The following is a 19,101-nucleotide window of genomic DNA, read 5'->3' as shown; positions in this document are numbered from 1 at the left end:
GACTTGCTGGGAAGGTGTGAAACCTTAGGGTCAATTTGATGAAATGTGGGTCCACTTGGTGGCTGATGAAGCATGGCTGTAGGCAGGCACTAGTGGCCTGTAATCCTAGCTATTCAGGAGGCTGAGATCTGAGGATCATGGTTCAATGCCAGCCTGGGCAGAAAAGTCCATAAGACTCTTATCTCCAATTAACCACCAAAAAGCTGGAAGTGGACCTATGATTGAAGTGGTAGACAGCTAGCTTTGAGTGAAAAAGCCAATTGAAGAACGCAAGTTCCAGTCCAACACACACTCACACACACACACACACACACACACACACACACACACACACAGCATGGCTGTGAACTGGAATTTTCTAGCAGAAATAATGAAGACACACAGTTGGTACGACGATGTTCTTGTATGTGATTATTGATGTTCGACAGGGATTTCAGCAAAGTGGCTGGCACAATAAAACAATTGGAGTTTGACTTGGTATAAATAGAACACCATCAACCTCTTGTCACGCTGTGCCAGGGAGCCCTTTAATTATGGATGCTTTAATATTTTTTTTTTTTTTGGTTAAAGTTTTTATAGAAACTTAGTGAAGTGTTCCTATTCTGTTCACTTGCGGCAAGAGCTCCTAACTATTGCGTGCTAAATAGGTTCTTTTTATAGAATAAATTATAGACTCTTTTTTAAAAGGGGGGGAAGCAACTTCAGTTTCAGAGAAACTGGAAAATTCTCTCTGCATCACCTTTTTGGTGATGAGTAGGACTCAGATCCTCACCAAGGGCACCATACAACACCTAGCACAAGGAGAATGCTGAAAGCCATTGATCTCTAGACAGAGACCCTGACAGGGGAACTAGAAACTTACTGGGCCTCTGACTCCCCTTCCAGGATGCTCTGTTGTGTTGTCCTATTGGTCAGGTAATTAACAACAATAGGTATCAAGGACCAATTATGTTACAGGAAGAACCCCACTGAGACCGATATTAAGCCTTACTCTTTATTTATTTACTTTGCTGGTTGTGGGGCTTGAACTCCAGGCCTGGGTACTGTCCCTTGAGCCACAGCTCTCCTTCAGGTTTTCCGGTAATTCACTGGAGGTAAGAGTCTCATGGACTTTCTTGCCTGGGCTGGCTTTGAACTGAGATCCTCAGATCTCAGCCTTCTAAGTAGGTCTAGGATTATGGGTGTGAACCACAAGTGCTCAGGCCAGCTTTACTTACTTTTCTGAGGAGAAAGGGACTTAAAAAGAAAACAAGATGCATATATATGCAATATAGATGTATATATGTTCTCTATAAAGCACAGATTTCCATATTGGAGGATAATTAGGAAAAAACCAACAACAGAGGTTCCAAGGGGAGCAGTCATGTAAAAAGGGTGTGTGACACACTCATTTGGCGACATACCTTTTTCATATGATAACACTTCTGAAATTAGGGTGGGTTTCAAAATTGATAGTGTGTCATTGCCTGATTTTTTTTCTTACTTAGTCAAACTTATGTAATGGAGTATATTGAGCTATTAGAGTTGAGATGCTGTCCCAGATTTGCTGAAATACTATGTATTCAAAGGACTGGGAAGATCAGAGCAAGAGTCCTTTTTAGTATTTGACACGAGGAAAACTGACACAAGGACCCTTCAAAAACAGAAGTTGCTCACACACATGAAGAAATGAGGCTCTTGTCTTTTCCTGCTTTCCTTTTCGAACTTAAATGTTTCCACAGATCAAATTGACCTTGTATCAGTTTCCCAGTTGGCAAATATCTTAGTGTGTGTGTGTGTGTGTGTGTGTGTGTGTGTGTGTGTGTGTGTGTGTGTGTGTGTGTATGCTGGGGTTGAACTCAGGGCCTGCCTATGTTAAAGACTAGCACTCTATCACTTGAACCACACCTTCCTGGCTGGCTTTTAAGTGGTTAATGGGAAATAGGACTCTGATGGACTTTTCCTGCCCAGGCTGGCTTTGAGCCACCATCCTTAGATCTCAGCCTCCTGAGTAGCTAGAATTATAGGTATGAGCCACTGGTGCCTATCTTCATGGGTCATCTTAAACTTTCTTTGTGACCTACTTGAAATGTCACCCTAATCCAGTATTTCCCCTTCACAGCTGCAGCCTAGCTGAGTAGCCAGGATTACAGGTGTGAGTCACCAGTGCCAGCTAACCTCAGTCTATTTTGTGGGTACATTTGTTTATACTTTGATTTTCTTCTCTTTTCCTCTCCTTCCAGCTGGCCTTGGAAGAACAGGGACCTTGATCGCCTGTTATGTAATGAAACACTACAGGTTTACTCATGCCGAAATCATTGCTTGGATCAGAATTTGCCGGCCAGGCTCCATCATTGGACCCCAGCAGCACTTCCTGGAAGAGTAAGTATGGTCTATTACCCTCCTCCCCCACCCCCCGCCCCCCTCGCAGGAAGATGGCAAGCCCAGGGTTACAGAATGTCTGTGTTGTTGCTGAAGTCTCTGCCTCTGATTGGTTGTGGTTGGCTTGACAGCTAGTGAGTTCTAACTTCGTACCTTTTGTATTTCTCGATCAGGTGAGAGTCAGAAGAACATCACAGAGCTGCCTACCCTTTTTCTGTCACTTTCTATGTGTGATCTGGCTACTGTGCAATTTTCTTGTGTCATCCCACTTGACAATTTTCAGTCTTTTGTTTGCATGTCTAAAAGCAGAATCACACACACACACACACACACACACACAACTAAGGTCAGGCACATTTGATAAGATTTGAACTCCACCAATGACTGACGAGCTGCTAATGAAGTTGTGACTTCTGAATATAGCCAAGAGGTTACCAAAGAAGGAAATAGGCTTGAGCAGGATTTCAGCCTGGTCCTGCCTTCACTCCGTAGATTTATGACCGCGTTCATTTACATGCATTCATTTCCTTTCTATCCAACTCCAGCCCATTAGTGGGAAATGTAACCACTAGGATACAACCTTTTGGTTGTTTCTTAAAATGGTACAACTTACCATCGAGATGCAATCAGTACTGGTTGATTTCCATCTAGCTTTAAAGTGTTTTCCATCTCTGATAAGCTGAATCTTCATTGTTTTTTTCTTTTCGTGTTGGGTCACATAGTATTTCCTCTCATATAATGACTCCTGGGTAATTTAAATCAGTTTAGGTGAGTAAGCAAGGAAAGAGTGTAGCTGGGTGCTGGGAGAACAGGCCCATCATCTTAGCTACTCGGGAGGCTGGGATGTGGGGATTGAGATGTGCAACCAGCTGGGCAGGAAAATCTATGAGACTCCTATCTGTAATTAACTAGCAAAAAGCCAGAAGTGGAGCTCTGGCTCAAGGGGTAGAATGCCAGCCTTGAGTGGAAAAAGCTAAAGGACAGATAAAGATAAAACGCCCGGAGTTCAATCCTTGTAATAGTTTTCTCTCTCCTTTTCCTTTTCTCTCTCATGAACAATCATGAATTTCATAGAAAGAGGCCCTAAGTAAGCATCCATATGATTAGGATGATTTGAACCTGCCCTGAGGAAATCACTTGCTTTATTAGTGAGACCTAGAGGAATGACTGATAAGAAAGTCATGCTATAGTTTGCCCACTAAAGCACAGGAGTGACTACGTTGATCGGCATTCCTATACAACTAACTTTGGAATAGTTATTTTTCTATCTTATCAGCTTGCTGTAATGAATACTGAAGATGATCGCCTTCCAAAGAATGCAGTTGAACCGGGGCTCCTTGCTTCAGAGGTCACTGTTGCCTTTGGGCTGGTGTTGAAGCAATTTGTCATTGTGGGGAGTGTGTGGTGGAGCAAAGCTGGTAGCTCAGAAGATAGAAGAAGAGCCAGAATCCCAATATCCCCTGCAAGTCACACTGTAATAACTTAACCCCTTCCCTTAAGTTCCATCTCTTAAGGGGTCCACCATCTTCCAATAGTGCTATGACCTAGGGCCCAGACCTTCCAGATTGGAGCTGTAGCATTTCTATGTGGTTGAGTTTGCTGTTTGAATCCTCTGCAACGTTCACAATTCCTCCAGTGACCTTCCATTTTTCTGGTCATGTGACTCCCAAAAGACCTCTGATCATGTCACAGGTGGTCCGGATTCCTCTTTTCTTCTCCCTTTCTTCTACAAGCATTTGTTGAAAGCCATCAGGCAAAGCCACTGGGAAGGTGCAGCAAAAGAGAATTTTTTTCCCCCCTATCACACTAATGCTTTGGGGTGGGGGAGAAATGTCAGCAGACAAATACATCAATGATGTAGCTTCTCTGCTGATGACATATGCTATGCAGAATAAACCAGGGAAGAAGAATAGAGGGCGGAGGAGAGGCAGTTTTAAATAGGTGATGCCAAGGGGGCTCATTAAAGAGGCATCTGAACGGAGCAATTGAAGAAGAGTGCAAATCACATAAATATAATTTTAAAAAAGTTTGCTGATGACTCCCCCCCACCCCCGCTTTTGACTAGGTTTTTAAATTGACAAGCAAAGAGTTTATATGTATTTAGGGTATACAACATGGTGTTTTGAAATATGTATGTATTATGGAAGGGCTAAATGAAGATAATTTACATATTTGCATATGTATTGCCTCTTTATACTTAAATCATCTACTTGCAGTGAGCACACTTGAAATCTACCCTGGTAGCAGTTTTCAAGTACACAGTAGATTGTAATTAACTCTAGTCACCATGTTGGACGGTGGATCTCTTATGCTTGGTTTTCCCCAACTAAAAATTTTTTTTTTTGGGTCCGGTCATGGGGCCTGAACTCTGGGCCTGGGTGCTGTCCCTCAGCTCTTCAGCTCAAGGCTAGCACTCTACCACTTGAGCCACAGCGCTACTTCTGGCTTTTTTCTTTTTGCTTATGTGGTGCTGAGGAATCGAACGCAGGGCCTTGCTTTTCCCCAACTAAAAAATTTTTTTTTTTTTGGGTCTGGTCATGGGGCCTGAATTCTGGGCCTGGGTGCTGTCCCTCAGCTCTTCACTCAAGGCTAGCATTCTACCACTTGAGCCACAGCGCCACTTCCGGCTTTTTTCTTTTTGCTTATATGGTGCTGAGGAATCGAACCCAGGGCCTCAGGCATGCAAGGCAAGCGCTCTACCACTGAGCCACCTTCCCAGCCCCTCCCCAACTAAAATTTTGTGTTTAAGGTCCACTGTCCACTCACTCCAGAGCTGGCCAGGAAATCACTATGTAGTCTAGGCTAGTCTTACACTCATAATCCTCCCTCAGCCTCTGGTGTGCTTGGATTATAGGTAGGTATTGCTGTACCCAGCTAGAACTGATAAGCTGGTATTCATTCTTTAGAATTCTCCAGTGTTTCGGATCTCAGAGCTTTTCAGAGTTTGGAATACATGTATTATATATTCCAATGCTTGGTATCTGATACTTTTTAAGATCAATGACACTACTCAAAAAGTTGCAGGTTTTGGAGCATTTGGGATTTGGAATAAAGTATGTTTTAGAGGAGGAATGTTCAACATATATCCTTGGCTTCATTCCTGATATTTTTAATATGTGCCCCATCTTTTCTTGTTTCTTTCAGTCTTTTTTTTTTTTTAGTCCAAGACTGAGATATTGACAGCAAAAAGAAAACCAAGGTGGGATCGGAGCATGTCTCAGATAGTAGAGCAAAAAGTATCAGACACCAAGTTCAAGTCTTGGTCTCAGATAAAACAAAAACAAAACAAAACAAAAAACACACCCAAAACAAACTCCTCCTCATGTTTGTTAATTGAGGCTCAAAGCTCCTAATTGCTTGGATATATCTTTTTATCTGGTCTTCCCAACTTGGTTTTATATGGTGTGCATAGGATTTTAAGTTTGATTTAGTGATGACAATGGAGTAAAGTATGTTGACTTCTTCCTGTGAGAGGCCTTCTATTGGTGATCCTTCTAGGGTTGTAATGTTCAATGTGAGGCCTGCTGTAGTAGCTGCATGATGTCTCCCAAATGTGTGCGTGCTCACATAGTTTATACAGAAATGGAAACTTTGCAGAAGTGGTTGTCCTTGATATGGGGACATTGTCTGGCATTATTTCATGGGCCCAGAACAAGGTCAAGGTCCTTAGAAAAGAAGGGTGCAGGTGGAGTTGATGGGGGAGAAGCAGTGGAGTAAGTGGGGCCCATGCACTTTGAAGGTGGGGGCAGTGGTCAAGAAGCCATGGAGTATGGCAAACAGGAAGAGTGGATAAAAGCAAGGGAAGAGATTGTTCCCTCAGAGCTTCCAGAAGGAACCAACCCTGCCTACACCTGGCTTTTGGTGCAGTGAAACTGCTCACAGACATCCAAACTCCAGAACCAGAACATGAGCTGGTATTCTTTTAAATCACTGTGTGTGTATGATTTTTTTTAAAAGTGGCCGTAGGAAATGAATACACTTTTGTAGAATCAGTAAATACATTCAGTAAGATGTACAGATCTTAATTAATTAGTTAATTAATTAATTTTTATGCCGGTCAGAGGGATTGAACTCAGGGCCTGGGTGCTGGCCTTGAGCTTTCCCTGCTCAAGGTTTACACTCTACCACTTGAGCCACAGCTCCACTTCCAGCTTTTTGGTGGTTAATTGGAGATAAGACTCTCACAGGCATTTTCTAGCTTTGAACCTCGATTCTCAGATCTCAGTCTCCTGAGTAGCTAGGATTATAGGTGTGAGTCACCAGTGCCCGGCTCAGAAGTACAGGTCTTAATGATGTGCGTGGCTAATATTCTGAACTTCTCTTATTCATCAGACTTTCTAATTTGAAGTATTTGACGTGGCGGAGTCGTGTGATCTAAGTATTATTTAAGGAAGGCTGGGTTGCCAGCCTATGTGAGCTGAATCAGATAGATGGAGATATGGGAGTCAGAGAGGCTAAAAAGGAGACTGCAATCGGTCAGGGAGACAGGGATGTACAAAGGGGCTAGACGTTGGGGTGAAGAGGCAGAGATGGGTACTGAGATACTGCAAGCCTTGAAGACTGATGATATGAGCAACGGAGAGTCAACGATGACGCAAAAGCATGAATAAGTAACATACTCATTAAGAAAGAAATGAGAAAGGTAAAAAAAGTTTTCTGTGAGGGCTTCCGCCGTCCCTAATGACTGAACAAGTAAAAGGGATTTGTACGCTTTGTTTCTGAGGTGAAAAGCCAATCAGAGCTTTTTTTTTTTTTAAGTCATCTGTGACTATAGAAAAGCTAGTTTATCATACCCCGTTCATCCTTGAAGGTGAGAAATATGACCAGGTGTTCAACTTCTGTATCTTAACCTCCAGTACGAGAGGTTGCTATCATTCTTGTAAGTTGGTAATGAATTTATATATTTGCAGTCTGAACCTCTCCTTGGTTACTGTCAGATGTTTTATATTTAATTTTTTTCTAGGATCAAAATTTTCTTTTAAAAAGCTTCCTGTTTGCAAAAGCAACTATCCAGTATTTTCCTTTTCCTTTGAAATTTCTAAGCTAAAAATATCGCTCTGAAACCAAAATGTGTCTTCTACCTGACATCCTCAAGATTCTTTTTTGTTTGTTTGTTTGGTTGGTCATGGGGCTTGAACTCTGGGCCTGGGCACTGTCCCTTAGCTCTTCAACTCAAGGCTAGTGTTCTACCACTTGAACCACAGTGCCACTTCTGGTTTTCTAGTGGTTAATTGGAGATAAGAGTCTCATGGATTTTCCTCCATGGGCTGGCTTTGAACTTCGATCCCCAGATCTCAGCCTCCTGAGTAGCTAGGGATTACAGGCATGAGCCACTGGCTCCTGGCTTCAAGATTCTTAAAGTGTGGTACAAATATGGCTCTTTTGTTATCGAGTCATTGCTTCTCAGAGACAACCTATAAGAAGTCTAAAGATGGGGTCAGGATGGGTTTGTCATTTGGTCTGTTTGCCGCTGTGTGGCACCTTGCTGCCTCCTGAGTTAAATATAGACCTGTTACCTGTCACTTTGACTCATCATAAAGGGACTGATAGGTTCTTATGGGGCCTTGCAGCTCACAAAGGTCCTGAGGTGTAGGGCCCAATGTAGTAGTCTTTTGTTTCCAATGTTCTCTTAAGATATATACAGCCAGAATCTGTACGTTGTAGAATGATACTCTAGATATAACTCGAGAAGGCTTAGGTTGAGCTGGAATGTGGTTTGGGTTTCTCTATACAGAATAATCCAAATGGTTGTTTTGCATGGACATTGGGGTGAGGGTTGGATCATCCCAGGAAAAATACATCCAGAGTAGAAGCAGTGGTAAAGATGAAGAGTTAGGGTGCTGTAAAAATAGCGATGGCCTGGACTTAAGGAAATGCAGGAGAATAAGTCGGCCTCAAGCAGCTGCAGTGGTACCAAGACTTCTGAGGAGGCTAAGATTGGAGGAGCACAATTCAAAGCCATCCCAAGCAGAATCATACTTGGCATTCTCTTATTTATTTTTTGTCGTCGGTCATGGAGTTTGAACTCTGGGCCTGGGCGCTGTCCCTCAGCTCTTCAGCTCAAGGCTAGTGCTCTATTGCTTGAGCCACAGCGCCACTTCCAGTTGTCTGGTGGTTATTGGAGATAAGAGTCTCACAGTCTTTCCTGCTTGGGCTGGCTTTGAGTAGAGGTCCTCAGATCTCAGCCTCCTGAGTAGCCAGGATTACAGGCGTGAGCCACCGGTGCCCTGCTTATGCTTGCTATTCTTATTTTCAATTAACCAGCCCAAAGCTGGGTGTGTCTAGGCATTCACACACAGTGAGACCAAAGTAGGATACTCTCAGGGGAGGAATACAAAGGCGCGATGCCTATGATCATATGCAATAATATTTATCGAAATGAACTAAAGGAAATGGAAGCAAGAGGTGTTTTCCTTGTTGTAGACATGATGTTAAAAGTGAACCATACAATGTGTGGGTGGGGACAGGAGGGAAAAGCTGGGAGAGCATAAGGGAAGGGGTAACATTGTCCAAAAAGAAATGTCCTCTTGGGCTGGGAATGTGGCTTAGTGGTGGCAGAGTGCTTGCCAAATATGCTTGAAGCCCTGGGTTCGATTCCTCAGCAGCACATAAACAGCAAAAGCTGGAGTGGTGCTGTGGCTCAAGTGGTAGAGTGCTAGCCTTGAGCAAAAAGAAGCTCGGGGCAGTGCCCAGACCCTGATTTCCAACCCCGGGACTGGCAAAGAAAAAAAGAAAAATAAATGCCCTCTTTACCTGACTTATGTAGCCCATAACTCCCCTGTATATCACCTTTATAATAACAATAAAAAATAAAATTAAGAAAAATAAGCTGGGGGGCTGGGAAGTTGGCTCAGTGGTAGAGCACTTGCCTTGCATTCCTGAGGCCCTGGGTTCGATTCCTCAGCACCACATAAGAAAAAAGCCGGAAGTGGTGCTGTAGCTCAAGTGGTAGAGCGCTAGCCTTGAGCTGAAGAGCTGAGGGACAGCGCCCAGGCCCCACGACCGGACCCCCCCCCCAAAAAAAAAAAAAAAGAAAAATAAGCTGGAAGTGGAGCTGTGGCTCAAGTGGTAGAGCACCAGCTTTGAGTGAAAAAGCCAAGTGAAAGCACACAGACCCTGAGTTCAAGTCTTAGTACTGGTGCATATGTGCATTACACACACACACACACACACACACACACACACACAAACACACAGTTCTATGGTGTTGGAATTCAAACCCAGTAGTATTTATAACTGACTTGCATTCCATTGCAGTATTATGAACACACATTTACAAGGAAATTCGAATTCTCTCTGTGAAAACCAACTACCAGTTTGTTCCATGCAGAGACAGGGAGATTTAGTTCATTTCGCACACCTGGTACTTGGCTAGCTCCAACCTAACCAATCCAGATCTAGGATATGATCAGGAGCCCTATCCCCAACCCTGGCCTCGTCTCAGCGAAACCCTGTTCAAATCGAGAGGAACTGCTTCCTGTTATTTCAAAGCCCTTGTTCTGATAGCAGAAAACACATCTTAGAAAACACATCACATTATCAGAGGATTTATTTTCAGTGGATGTGTTAAGCTTCCTAAGATGAGAGTTTTAAATGCTAAATACTTAAAAAAAAATACATGTTTTACCGCTTTTGTTTGAGATGGGGTTTTTAAGGAGTAACAGACACCACAATAAAAGCTATTATGGCTTTCAGTATCAATAAAAAGGTATTTATGTGAAAGGTGCTTTTGTCTGAAGGAGGGCTGGCTTGCTTTCTGCATTCCTTAGCAACACTCACATCGGCTCTGACACCTTCTTCGTTGTTAATATTCAGGTTCAAATCAAGTCTTCCCAGAGATGGGATAGATTGAATCTGTTAAAACCAAGCAAAGGAAAGCCCTCCCTTGGCAAATTTCCTCTTAATGTTGGCAACAGTAGCCGATTTCCCAATGTATTACTTATTTTGGAATTGGATTTTTTTTCCCTTTAATCCACTTAGCCTCTTGGTCCCTTCTTCTCTGCCTCTGTCCCTACTTGGAGATTTTTATGTCTGAAGATCTCACAGCCTCTTCTCTTGATTCCAGGCAGCATATTTAAATCCCATCTCCTGGCGGGCAGGGCCTGTTGTAAACATAAGTTGGTGCACACCCACTTTTCTGAAGGCCTCTGCTTTAAGCCAAAGGAAACAGTCTTGTTCCCTGAACATGCTGTGTTCTTTGAAATCATCTTTTCCCAGCCTGTGCGCACTGTTTGCTTTGCTTGAGGGGATATTCTTTGCCGGGTATGTCCTGCTTATCTTTCTAGAAACATTCATGTTTTGCTTAAGGACAGGCATCTATGGGGAGACATGTGTTCCAGGCAGTTCCATCACCCTGGGAAAGTGATATAGAGTTATCTAGAGACCGAGATAATATAGATGATCAACTAACATGGCCTCTTGTTGAGGTTAAGAGACATAGGAAGTGTAGATGGATGAGGCTGCTGCCAGTTAACTTGGCATAGTGTTTTACAGTATTTTTTTTTCTTCTTCTGGTGGTACCAGGATTGGACTCACAGCTTTGCATTTACTTGGCTTGCTTGCTCATCTGGTATGCTTCCACTTCATCCATGCCATGAGCCAAGCTTTTTGCTAGATGGAGTATTTGTAGACTTTCCTGACGGGATGGGCTTCAAACTATGACTTTCTAAATCTCAGGGTCCTGAGTAGCCAGGATTACAGGCATGAGCCACTGGTGCCCAGCTTAGACATTAAAAAAAAAAAAGTAGATGGAAGGCACTCTAAAACAATGCTAGAGGGCTGGGAATGTGGCTTAGTGGTAGAGTGCTAGCCTAGCATGCATGAAGTCCTGAGCTTGATTACTCAGTACCACATACACAGAAAAAGCCAGAAGTGGCACTGTGGCTCAAGGTAGAGTGCTAGCTTTGAGCAAAAGAAGTTCAGGGACAATATCCAGGCCCTGAGTCTAAGCCCCAGGACTGGCAAAAAACAAACAAAAATGATAAATGTATGCGTATATGTATATATAATTATATTGTATTATATTATGTATTTTTATAACATATTACTTATGATACATTTATATATAATACAATATGTTATTAATTATATTATACTGTATACAATATATTCTACTATATCTTTCTACCTCATATATAATTATATATCATAGATAACTATATAAGTGTATATATAAACATATATATAGTTTTATATATATAAAGGTGAATATCAAATCTAATGTACTGTACATAATTTTCTGTGCTATACTTTTACCTGACTGATGGCACAACAGCTTTGTTTACCACAAACGTGAGTGACACGTTGTGCTGTGCTGTTGCTAGTGGTTACAATGTCACTAGGATCTTTCAATTCCATTATGATCTTATGGGACCCTCTACAAATAGGTGATCTAGTATTGACTGAAATGTCTCTCCCGGTTCTTAGGGGATTTCTGATTTTCCGAGTTGAGGCCCCTTCTCCTTGGGTCCTATGTGAATCTTGGTCACAGAGCTCATGACACTGGATTTTGATGCTTTACTTTTCTTACTGTAACCTGGAAACTTCCTGCACCTGTCATCCCAGTGATGTCAGCAGAAGGCTGAGACCAGGAGGAAAAACAAGTCTGTGAGACCCCGACCTGAGCAGAAAGCTGGATGTATATGTAGCCTGTATTCTCAGCTATAATGGGAAGTGTGAATAGGCGGGTCTTGGTCTAGGCTAGCCTGGGGAAAAAGTGAAACCCTATTTCAAAAAACTAAACGCTCCATGATTTCTTGATTTTTTTTTTTTTTCCCATCAAGAAAAGTTACTGGAGTGTAAATAGTGCTATAATTAAACACCATCACTAGCAAAAGGCTTTTCATCTATAATGAATACATATTTGTGTATTTAACTTATGAATTATCCTTTTCATAAAAGAACTTGAAGCAAGTGTTTATAATAGAATTATAAAATGTAACTGATGTGCTAAAAGAAAAAAAATAACTAGAACCAAAAGATATAGAAGCTCAAGTGGTAGAGTGCCTGCCTAGCAAATGTGAAGCCCTAAGTTCAAACCCCAGTACCTCCCTGCCCCCAAGTCTCCCAACCATCTAGCCCCATCCCATGCTGTTAAACCTTTTTGCATTATTCTACTTTATATATACTGTTCAGAATGTGTGGAGATGTGTTGTTTACCCTCTCTTGTAACTTTAAAGTTTCCTAGCCTGGTTCTACTTTGATCTTTACTTACTTTCATTTTTTATTTTATTTTTTTATCACTTTGATTTATTTGTTTTTACAAAAGTGAATAAGCACATAGTTTAACAGAACTTAAATACACCCTAGAAAATGAACAAACATGTTGTTTTAAAAAAATAAACACACTTACAGAATAGTAGGAAATGAAACTTTCCCTTATCACCATTCTCAGAAGTAACTAGTTAATATCTAGGTGTGTGTATTCTTACAAATATCTGTAAACTTTTTGTTAACATTGTAACCATCCACCCCCATCCTATCCTACCTTTCTTTCTTTCTTTCTTTTTCTTTCTTATCTATCTTTTATATTTGTTTTCCTGTTTCTTTTTTGCCAGTTTTGGAGCTTGAACTCAGGGCCTGGGCACTGTCCCTGAGCTTCTTTGGCTCAAGGCTAGCACTCTACCACTTGAAACATGGTACACTTCCAGCTTTTGATGTGTATATGGAACTGAGGAATTCAACCCAGGGCTTTGTGCATGCTAGAGGAGAACTCTACCACGAAGCCACATTCCCGGCCCTATCATTTATCTTTATCAATCATCTCTCAACACCCCTTTCTATCTCTTATCTATCATCTGTCTCCTTTTTGGTGTCCTGGGTTTGAATTCAGCATCCTGTTTGTTAGGCAGGCACTATTCTACTTGAACAATATCTCCAGCCAGCCCACCTTCTTTTTCCTTTTTAACACACACAGAATCATACCTTGCATACTCTGTTGCTTGTATTTTTCACTCATTATACTGCATTTCATAGCCACTCTTTCCCAGTATGTGTAGGTATGAGGTAGGTTTTTAAGCAGCTGTGTAATATTTCACCAACGGATGTGGTTTTCCCATAAGAAGCCTTTAGTATTTCACTCTTGCAAATGATGCTTCATAAACGTTTTTGTATCGCATACAATGAGCATTTTTGTATCGCATACAATGAGCATTTTTGTAAGATGATACCCAAATACGGATGGCTACGCTTAAATGTACATGTAAAATGTTGCTGCCGTCTAATGTTCTGATTTGAGAATAAACTTCTTGCAAGAGCAGAAGGATTGCTTTCTGAAGCCCCAGTAAACCAGCTGGGGGCAGGGAGGGGGGTAGGAGGGGGTGGGGGCGGGGCGGGTATTTTCATTGCTTTCTCCTCAGGTTATAAATTCTGTGTTATGTGGAGCATTCTGTCTGTCTGATGCTTTAAGAAAGAAAATTTATTTTTTTATTTGGTATAATATCCTTGATGAGTCTGTTATCTCATTGAAGCCACAGTGCTGTTTTTTATTTATTTAATTCATTCATTTATTCATTTAACTTTTGTGTGCCAGTCCTGAGGCTTGAACTCTAGGACCTGGGCATTGTCCCTGAGCTTTCCCTGAGTTTTTGCTGTTACTTGGAGATAAGAGTCTTGAAGATTTATCTGCCTGGACTGGCTTCAAATCAGGATTCTTAGATCTCAGCCTCTTGAGTAGCTTGGATTATAGGTATGAGCCACTGCCCCACTAGGACTAAAGTTTCTAAGTTTCTGTTTTCTAAAGTTCTGTGTTGAGGGTCTTTCATGTTGCTCACACAAGTATGTGTTCAGCCTTTACACTGAAGGGCTCTGACCTTCACACCGCTGACATTTTGTCTCCGTGGAACTCAAGTTCTTTCACCCGTGTTTTCAAGTTTAGTCACGCCATTTTTTATGAGCAAGCATATCCAATTGCTACCTGAAAAATAGCTTACAGACTTCAAATGGACTCTATTCTGAGGACCTTAATAGATACTTCCCATATAAGGTTATACAATGACTAATGTGGGAAGATGTTTGCCTTTAATGTAATTTGGTGAAAAGAGATTTTATTGTCTAAAACTTTGAAATCTTTTTAATCTGATTTATAAATGTTTCTTGTTATTTTTTAAAGGTATCATGTTTTTTATTCTCCCTCTCTCTCTCTCCCTCTCTCTCTCTCTCTCTCTCTCTCTCTTTTCTCAGGAAACAAGCATCGCTGTGGGTCCAAGGAGACATTTTCCGATCGAAATTGAAAAACAGACAATCCAGTGAAGGAAGTCTTAATAAAATTCTTTCTAGCTTGGATGAAATGTCAATTTCTGGAAACTTACCCAAAGTACAAAACATAGACAAGTTTGGAGAGGTAAGTTTTCCCCAAGAAAATTCTAGCACCTTATTACTTATTTGCCCCCAAATGAATAAATAAAGCAAGTAGGCTCTTCCTGTGAGGCCCTTATTGAGAGCCATCATTTTAGGTGTGGATGCATCTACATGCAAATCAGAGCACAGAAGCCAATGGCCCTATAAAAAATAGAAGAAGCTATCATTAAAGGAGTAGAATCATTAAGGAAGCTATTCTGATGAGGAGAGTATTTATAGGGAAAAAATAGAATAAGCAAATTCTCTATTTGAAAATAGAAGTAGATATCCAGATTTAAATTCCAGGCTTTGCACCTGCCAAGCAACCACTCCACCAGCTGAGCTGGTCCTTTTAGCATTTAGACTCAAACTAGCATGGGGCGAATGCATGACAGCACTCACAGGTGAACAGCTAGCATCCCTCTGTTCTTTTAGAAGAAAAGCAAGCCCAAAGTGATTGGACATGAGGTGAGTGGGTTTTCTTCAAGGACAAAGGCTGGAGACCAGGGGGCAGATGGGAACTGGTTTGAAAACCCTGTGACTCATCTGTCCTGAGGAAATATAAATCTTCTTCACATTCAGAGTATAGCTTGATTTTTTTTTTCTTGCCTCTGTGGTGCAGTCTGGTTTGCTAAAAGCTAAGAGATGGTCTGAACTAACAGTTTTTAATTTAATTTAATTTATTTATGTTTAGGACTCAGACATGGTTATCTGATGCTTCTTGCTCATTGGTTGGTGCTCTACCTACCACCTGAGCCATGTCTCCAGCCCTAGAAATAACATTTTAATATGATTAATACTGTTAAATGAGAATACCTTTTTTTTTTTTTCTTTCTCTTTTCTGGCTCTGATCATCATTTTCTTTTCAGGGTGAATTCAAGTAAATAGGGCTTTGAATTTTGACCTCAGAAAAGACAAATTGAATGTATTCCTCTAGGCTAAGGGCCAATGGCTCACACCTGTAATCCTACCTACTGAGGAGGCTGAGATCAGAGGATCAAGATTCAAAGCCAGCCCAGGCAGGAAAGTCTATGAGATTCTTATCTCTTATTAACCACCAAAAATCCAGAAGTAGAGTGTGGCTCAAATGGTAGTGTGCTAGCCTCATGTGAGAAAGTTCAGGGACAGTGCCCAGGTCCTGAATGCAGACTTCAGTACCAACATCAAAGGGGGAAAAAAAAGAGAAAGCTACCCTTTATCTTAGGAACATAACTTTCAAGATCATCATGCTTTCTCTGTATTAATGACTATCTGCTAGCTAGAATATTTCATTCTCATCCTTGTTTAGACCCCTACTTATTAAACTAAAGAAGAATTAACTCTTTATCTCTGGAAGAGTAAGGACTGCACTATTATTGATATGTAAGCTATGCTAATTTTAAATACAAATATTTATTTTGATGGCTGTTTGCTTTCCCACTCAGCCTTACTCTGTCCAACCTCGGCTTATTCAAGTTGCTATAACAAATCACCATCATCTGTATGGCTTACGAACAACAGGAGTTTATTTCTCATAGTTATGGAGGTTGTAGGGTTCAAGATCCTGGCACAGTGTCTGGTAAAGAAGCTGATTTCTGGTTCATAGATGATACTTTTCCTTTTTGTCCTCACAGAGCTAAGGGACAAGGCAGCCTCTTTTATTTATAAAAATATCCATTGAGGAATGCTCCGTGTCATACTCTAATACATTACCTTGTGAATGGTAAATTCTGGAGGAATACAAAAAATGAATTTTGGCGCAAACATCACCAAATAATTCCATTAACTTTAGCCAGTTATACCTGTCCTCAGAGAGGCCAGGGAATGATGATGTGGCTGGTATTTTACATAGTGACCTAGCTATGGCCTTTGAACCACTTTATAGGTGTTGGGTGATGGGTTCAAGAAACATCCAAACTCTTTTTCTGCCTTGCCCTGTTCGTCTGGTGCCAGGCACGGAACTGGGGAAATCGGTGACTCCGAAGTGGTCTTCATAGCTTTAGTGGTATCTTAATGGTTCTTGTAAATTCCAAGTGGAAGCAAGAAGTCAAGAATTGCTGTTGGATTCAGGGCAGAAGCCCAGAGGAGTTGTGGGTTTATGTAGATTGTACATGAAGGGCGACAGTTACATTCCTCTAGAGGTTGCTTTGAAAAAAAAAAACCAATAAAAGATTGGAAGTGGAGACTTGAAATTAATTTGATTTTTTTTCCCCTACAAGAGTTTCCTTGTGATTGGTTATGAGGAGTTTCTGTAACAATCTGATTTAGAGACTCTGAAAGAAGATTGACTAGAACAAGGCAGGTCATGCTGGACACTAGTGAGTTTTCTTGAAGCATGAGAAATACTTAAAGTCTTTTCCTTTGTTGAGCTAGGTCCTCTGTGCTGGCCTAGGTACTGGAGAAAACACTCAACATCCCCCCACCCCAACCCATGTGGGTCTGACCCTGCTCCTGTCTGGGTCATTCTCTGCTTTGCTTCCCCTCCCCTTCCCTTCCCTATTCCTCTTCTATTCCACCCCTCCTCTCCCCTATTCCTCCCCTGTCTCTCTCCTTCCTTCCTTCTGTCCCTCCCCTCTGTTCCTTCCCTGCCCCTCTCTTCCCCTCCCATATCCCTCTCCTTCATTCCTCTGTCTTTCCCTTCCCCGTCCCTTCCCCCAGCCTTCCCTTCCCTGCTTTTAGCAGTACTGGAGTTTGAACTGAAAGCCCTGTACTTGCTAAGCAAGAACTCTAGTACTACTTGAGCCACTCTGCCAGCCTGTCTTTGCATTTTGATTATTTTCCTTCTTTCCCTCCCTCCCTCCCTCCTTCATTCTTTCCTTCCTTCCTTCCTTCCCTCCCTCTCTCTTTCCTTCCTTTTTTCCTTTCTTTCCACCCCTTCTCCCCTCCTTTTGTGTGCTGATACTGTAGCTTGAACTCAGGGCCTGAGTGCTGTCCCTTAGCTTTATCGCTCCAGGCTGGCACTCTACCACTTTAGCCACAGCACCGCTTCAGATCTCAGTCCCTTGAGTAGCTAGAGTTGTAGGTGTGAGCCATTGGCACCCAGCTTGCATTGGTAATTTTTGAGATAGTCTCACTTCATGCCAGAAATAGCCTAGACTGTGATCCTTCTCTCTGAATGTCCCTGTGTCACTAGGGTGGCAGATGTGCAGCCGGCCCCTCTCCATTCCCAATTCACTTTCCTCATAGGGAGCAACTAGAAATAAATGTTCGCAATCTATGCAGAGGAGGGAGGGGCACAGAGCTGTTTCAAATCAATGTGAAAAGTCCAGGTGCTAGAACCTTTATGGCTGCCGAACATAAAGTACCTTCCACTTCCCTCGTAATGGAAGAAACACGAATTGAAATGATGAGGTGCTATTTATGCATGTCTATCAAATGTCAAAGGAATGGATGCAGTACTAGCAAGGATTGAAGGACTTAAAAGCTCTTCAACTTTGCTAGTAGGGAGTTTAAAATGAGGTAGATATTTTGTAGGGAAATTTGCTAATGTGCAGAAGATGACTTTGAAGTGATTGTATCAATTCTACCTCTGTGAATGAGTTTCAAGGCAATAATAGGGCAGTGTTCTAAGAAGCATGCTGTACAGCCGTGTGTAGCCAGGACGAGAGACAAAACGGCCCGTCCCAGAGCGTTTGTTAAATAACACAGCGTGGCCTGGTGAGACAGTGGTGTTTTATGAGACTATGAAGTGATAATGTGGACAATGTTTTCAAATTTAGCTGGAAACACTTTTGCTATGTATGTTAAATGGGGGAAAGAAAGCAACTCATAAAGCACTATATATCCTACAACCTAGTTTTGTAAGGGAGAAGTATGTTGAAGGCTGTATCTAGCATAGGGAAAATTCTAGAAGGCTGTGCCCAAATGTTAATGTGTTTGGCTTCTGGTGACATTTTTTTTTTCTTTTTTTTTTCTTTTTCTTTTTAGTCGGTCGTGGGGCTTGAACTCTGGGCCTGAGCACTGTCCCTCAGCTCTTTAGCTCAAGGCTAGTGCTCTACCACTTGAGCTACAGCGCCACTTCTGGTTTTCTGGTGGTTTATTGGAGATAAGAGTTTCACAGACTTTCCTGCCTGGGCTGGCTTTGAACCGAGATCTTAGATCTCAGCCTTCTGAGTAGCTAGGATTACAGGCATGAGCTACCGGCGCCCGGCCTGGTGACATTTTCTATAGGTGGTTTAATAATCTCTGTGCTCAGTATTTTCTCTTTGTGTGTGCTATTACTGGGATTTGAACTTATGACTTCATGTTCTCCCTTAGCATTTTTTTTTTTCTGGCACAAGGCTGGTACTTGAGCCACACCTCCACTTCTGGCTTTTTGGTGGTTAATTGGAGAGATAAAGTCCTACTGACTATTCTGCTTGGGCTGCCTTTGAACCGCTATCCTCAGCTCTCAGCCTCCTGAGCAGCTCAGATTGCAAGCATAAG

General features: G+C 41.9%; 1 protein-coding gene across 2 annotated transcripts in view; it reads left to right on the top strand.

Annotated features, from left to right (window-relative positions):
* Positions 1-19,101, top strand: part of Cdc14a (cell division cycle 14A) — a 150,131-nt gene that overhangs the window by 96,119 nt on the left and 34,911 nt on the right. For both annotated transcript variants that reach the window (XM_042681590.1, XM_042681580.1), the window contains exons 10-11: positions 2,223-2,361; positions 14,542-14,701. In XM_042681590.1, the coding sequence (XP_042537524.1) occupies positions 2,223-2,361; positions 14,542-14,701 (299 nt within the window). The remainder of the gene's footprint in view (positions 1-2,222; positions 2,362-14,541; positions 14,702-19,101) is intronic.

This window comes from Dipodomys spectabilis, unplaced genomic scaffold (genome assembly GCF_019054845.1).
Source record: "Dipodomys spectabilis isolate Male_0828 unplaced genomic scaffold, ASM1905484v1 ptg000002l, whole genome shotgun sequence".
Lineage (NCBI taxonomy): Eukaryota > Metazoa > Chordata > Mammalia > Rodentia > Heteromyidae > Dipodomys > Dipodomys spectabilis.
Note: the sequence above shows the minus strand (reverse complement) of the source record. Positions and strands in the feature narration are given on the sequence as shown.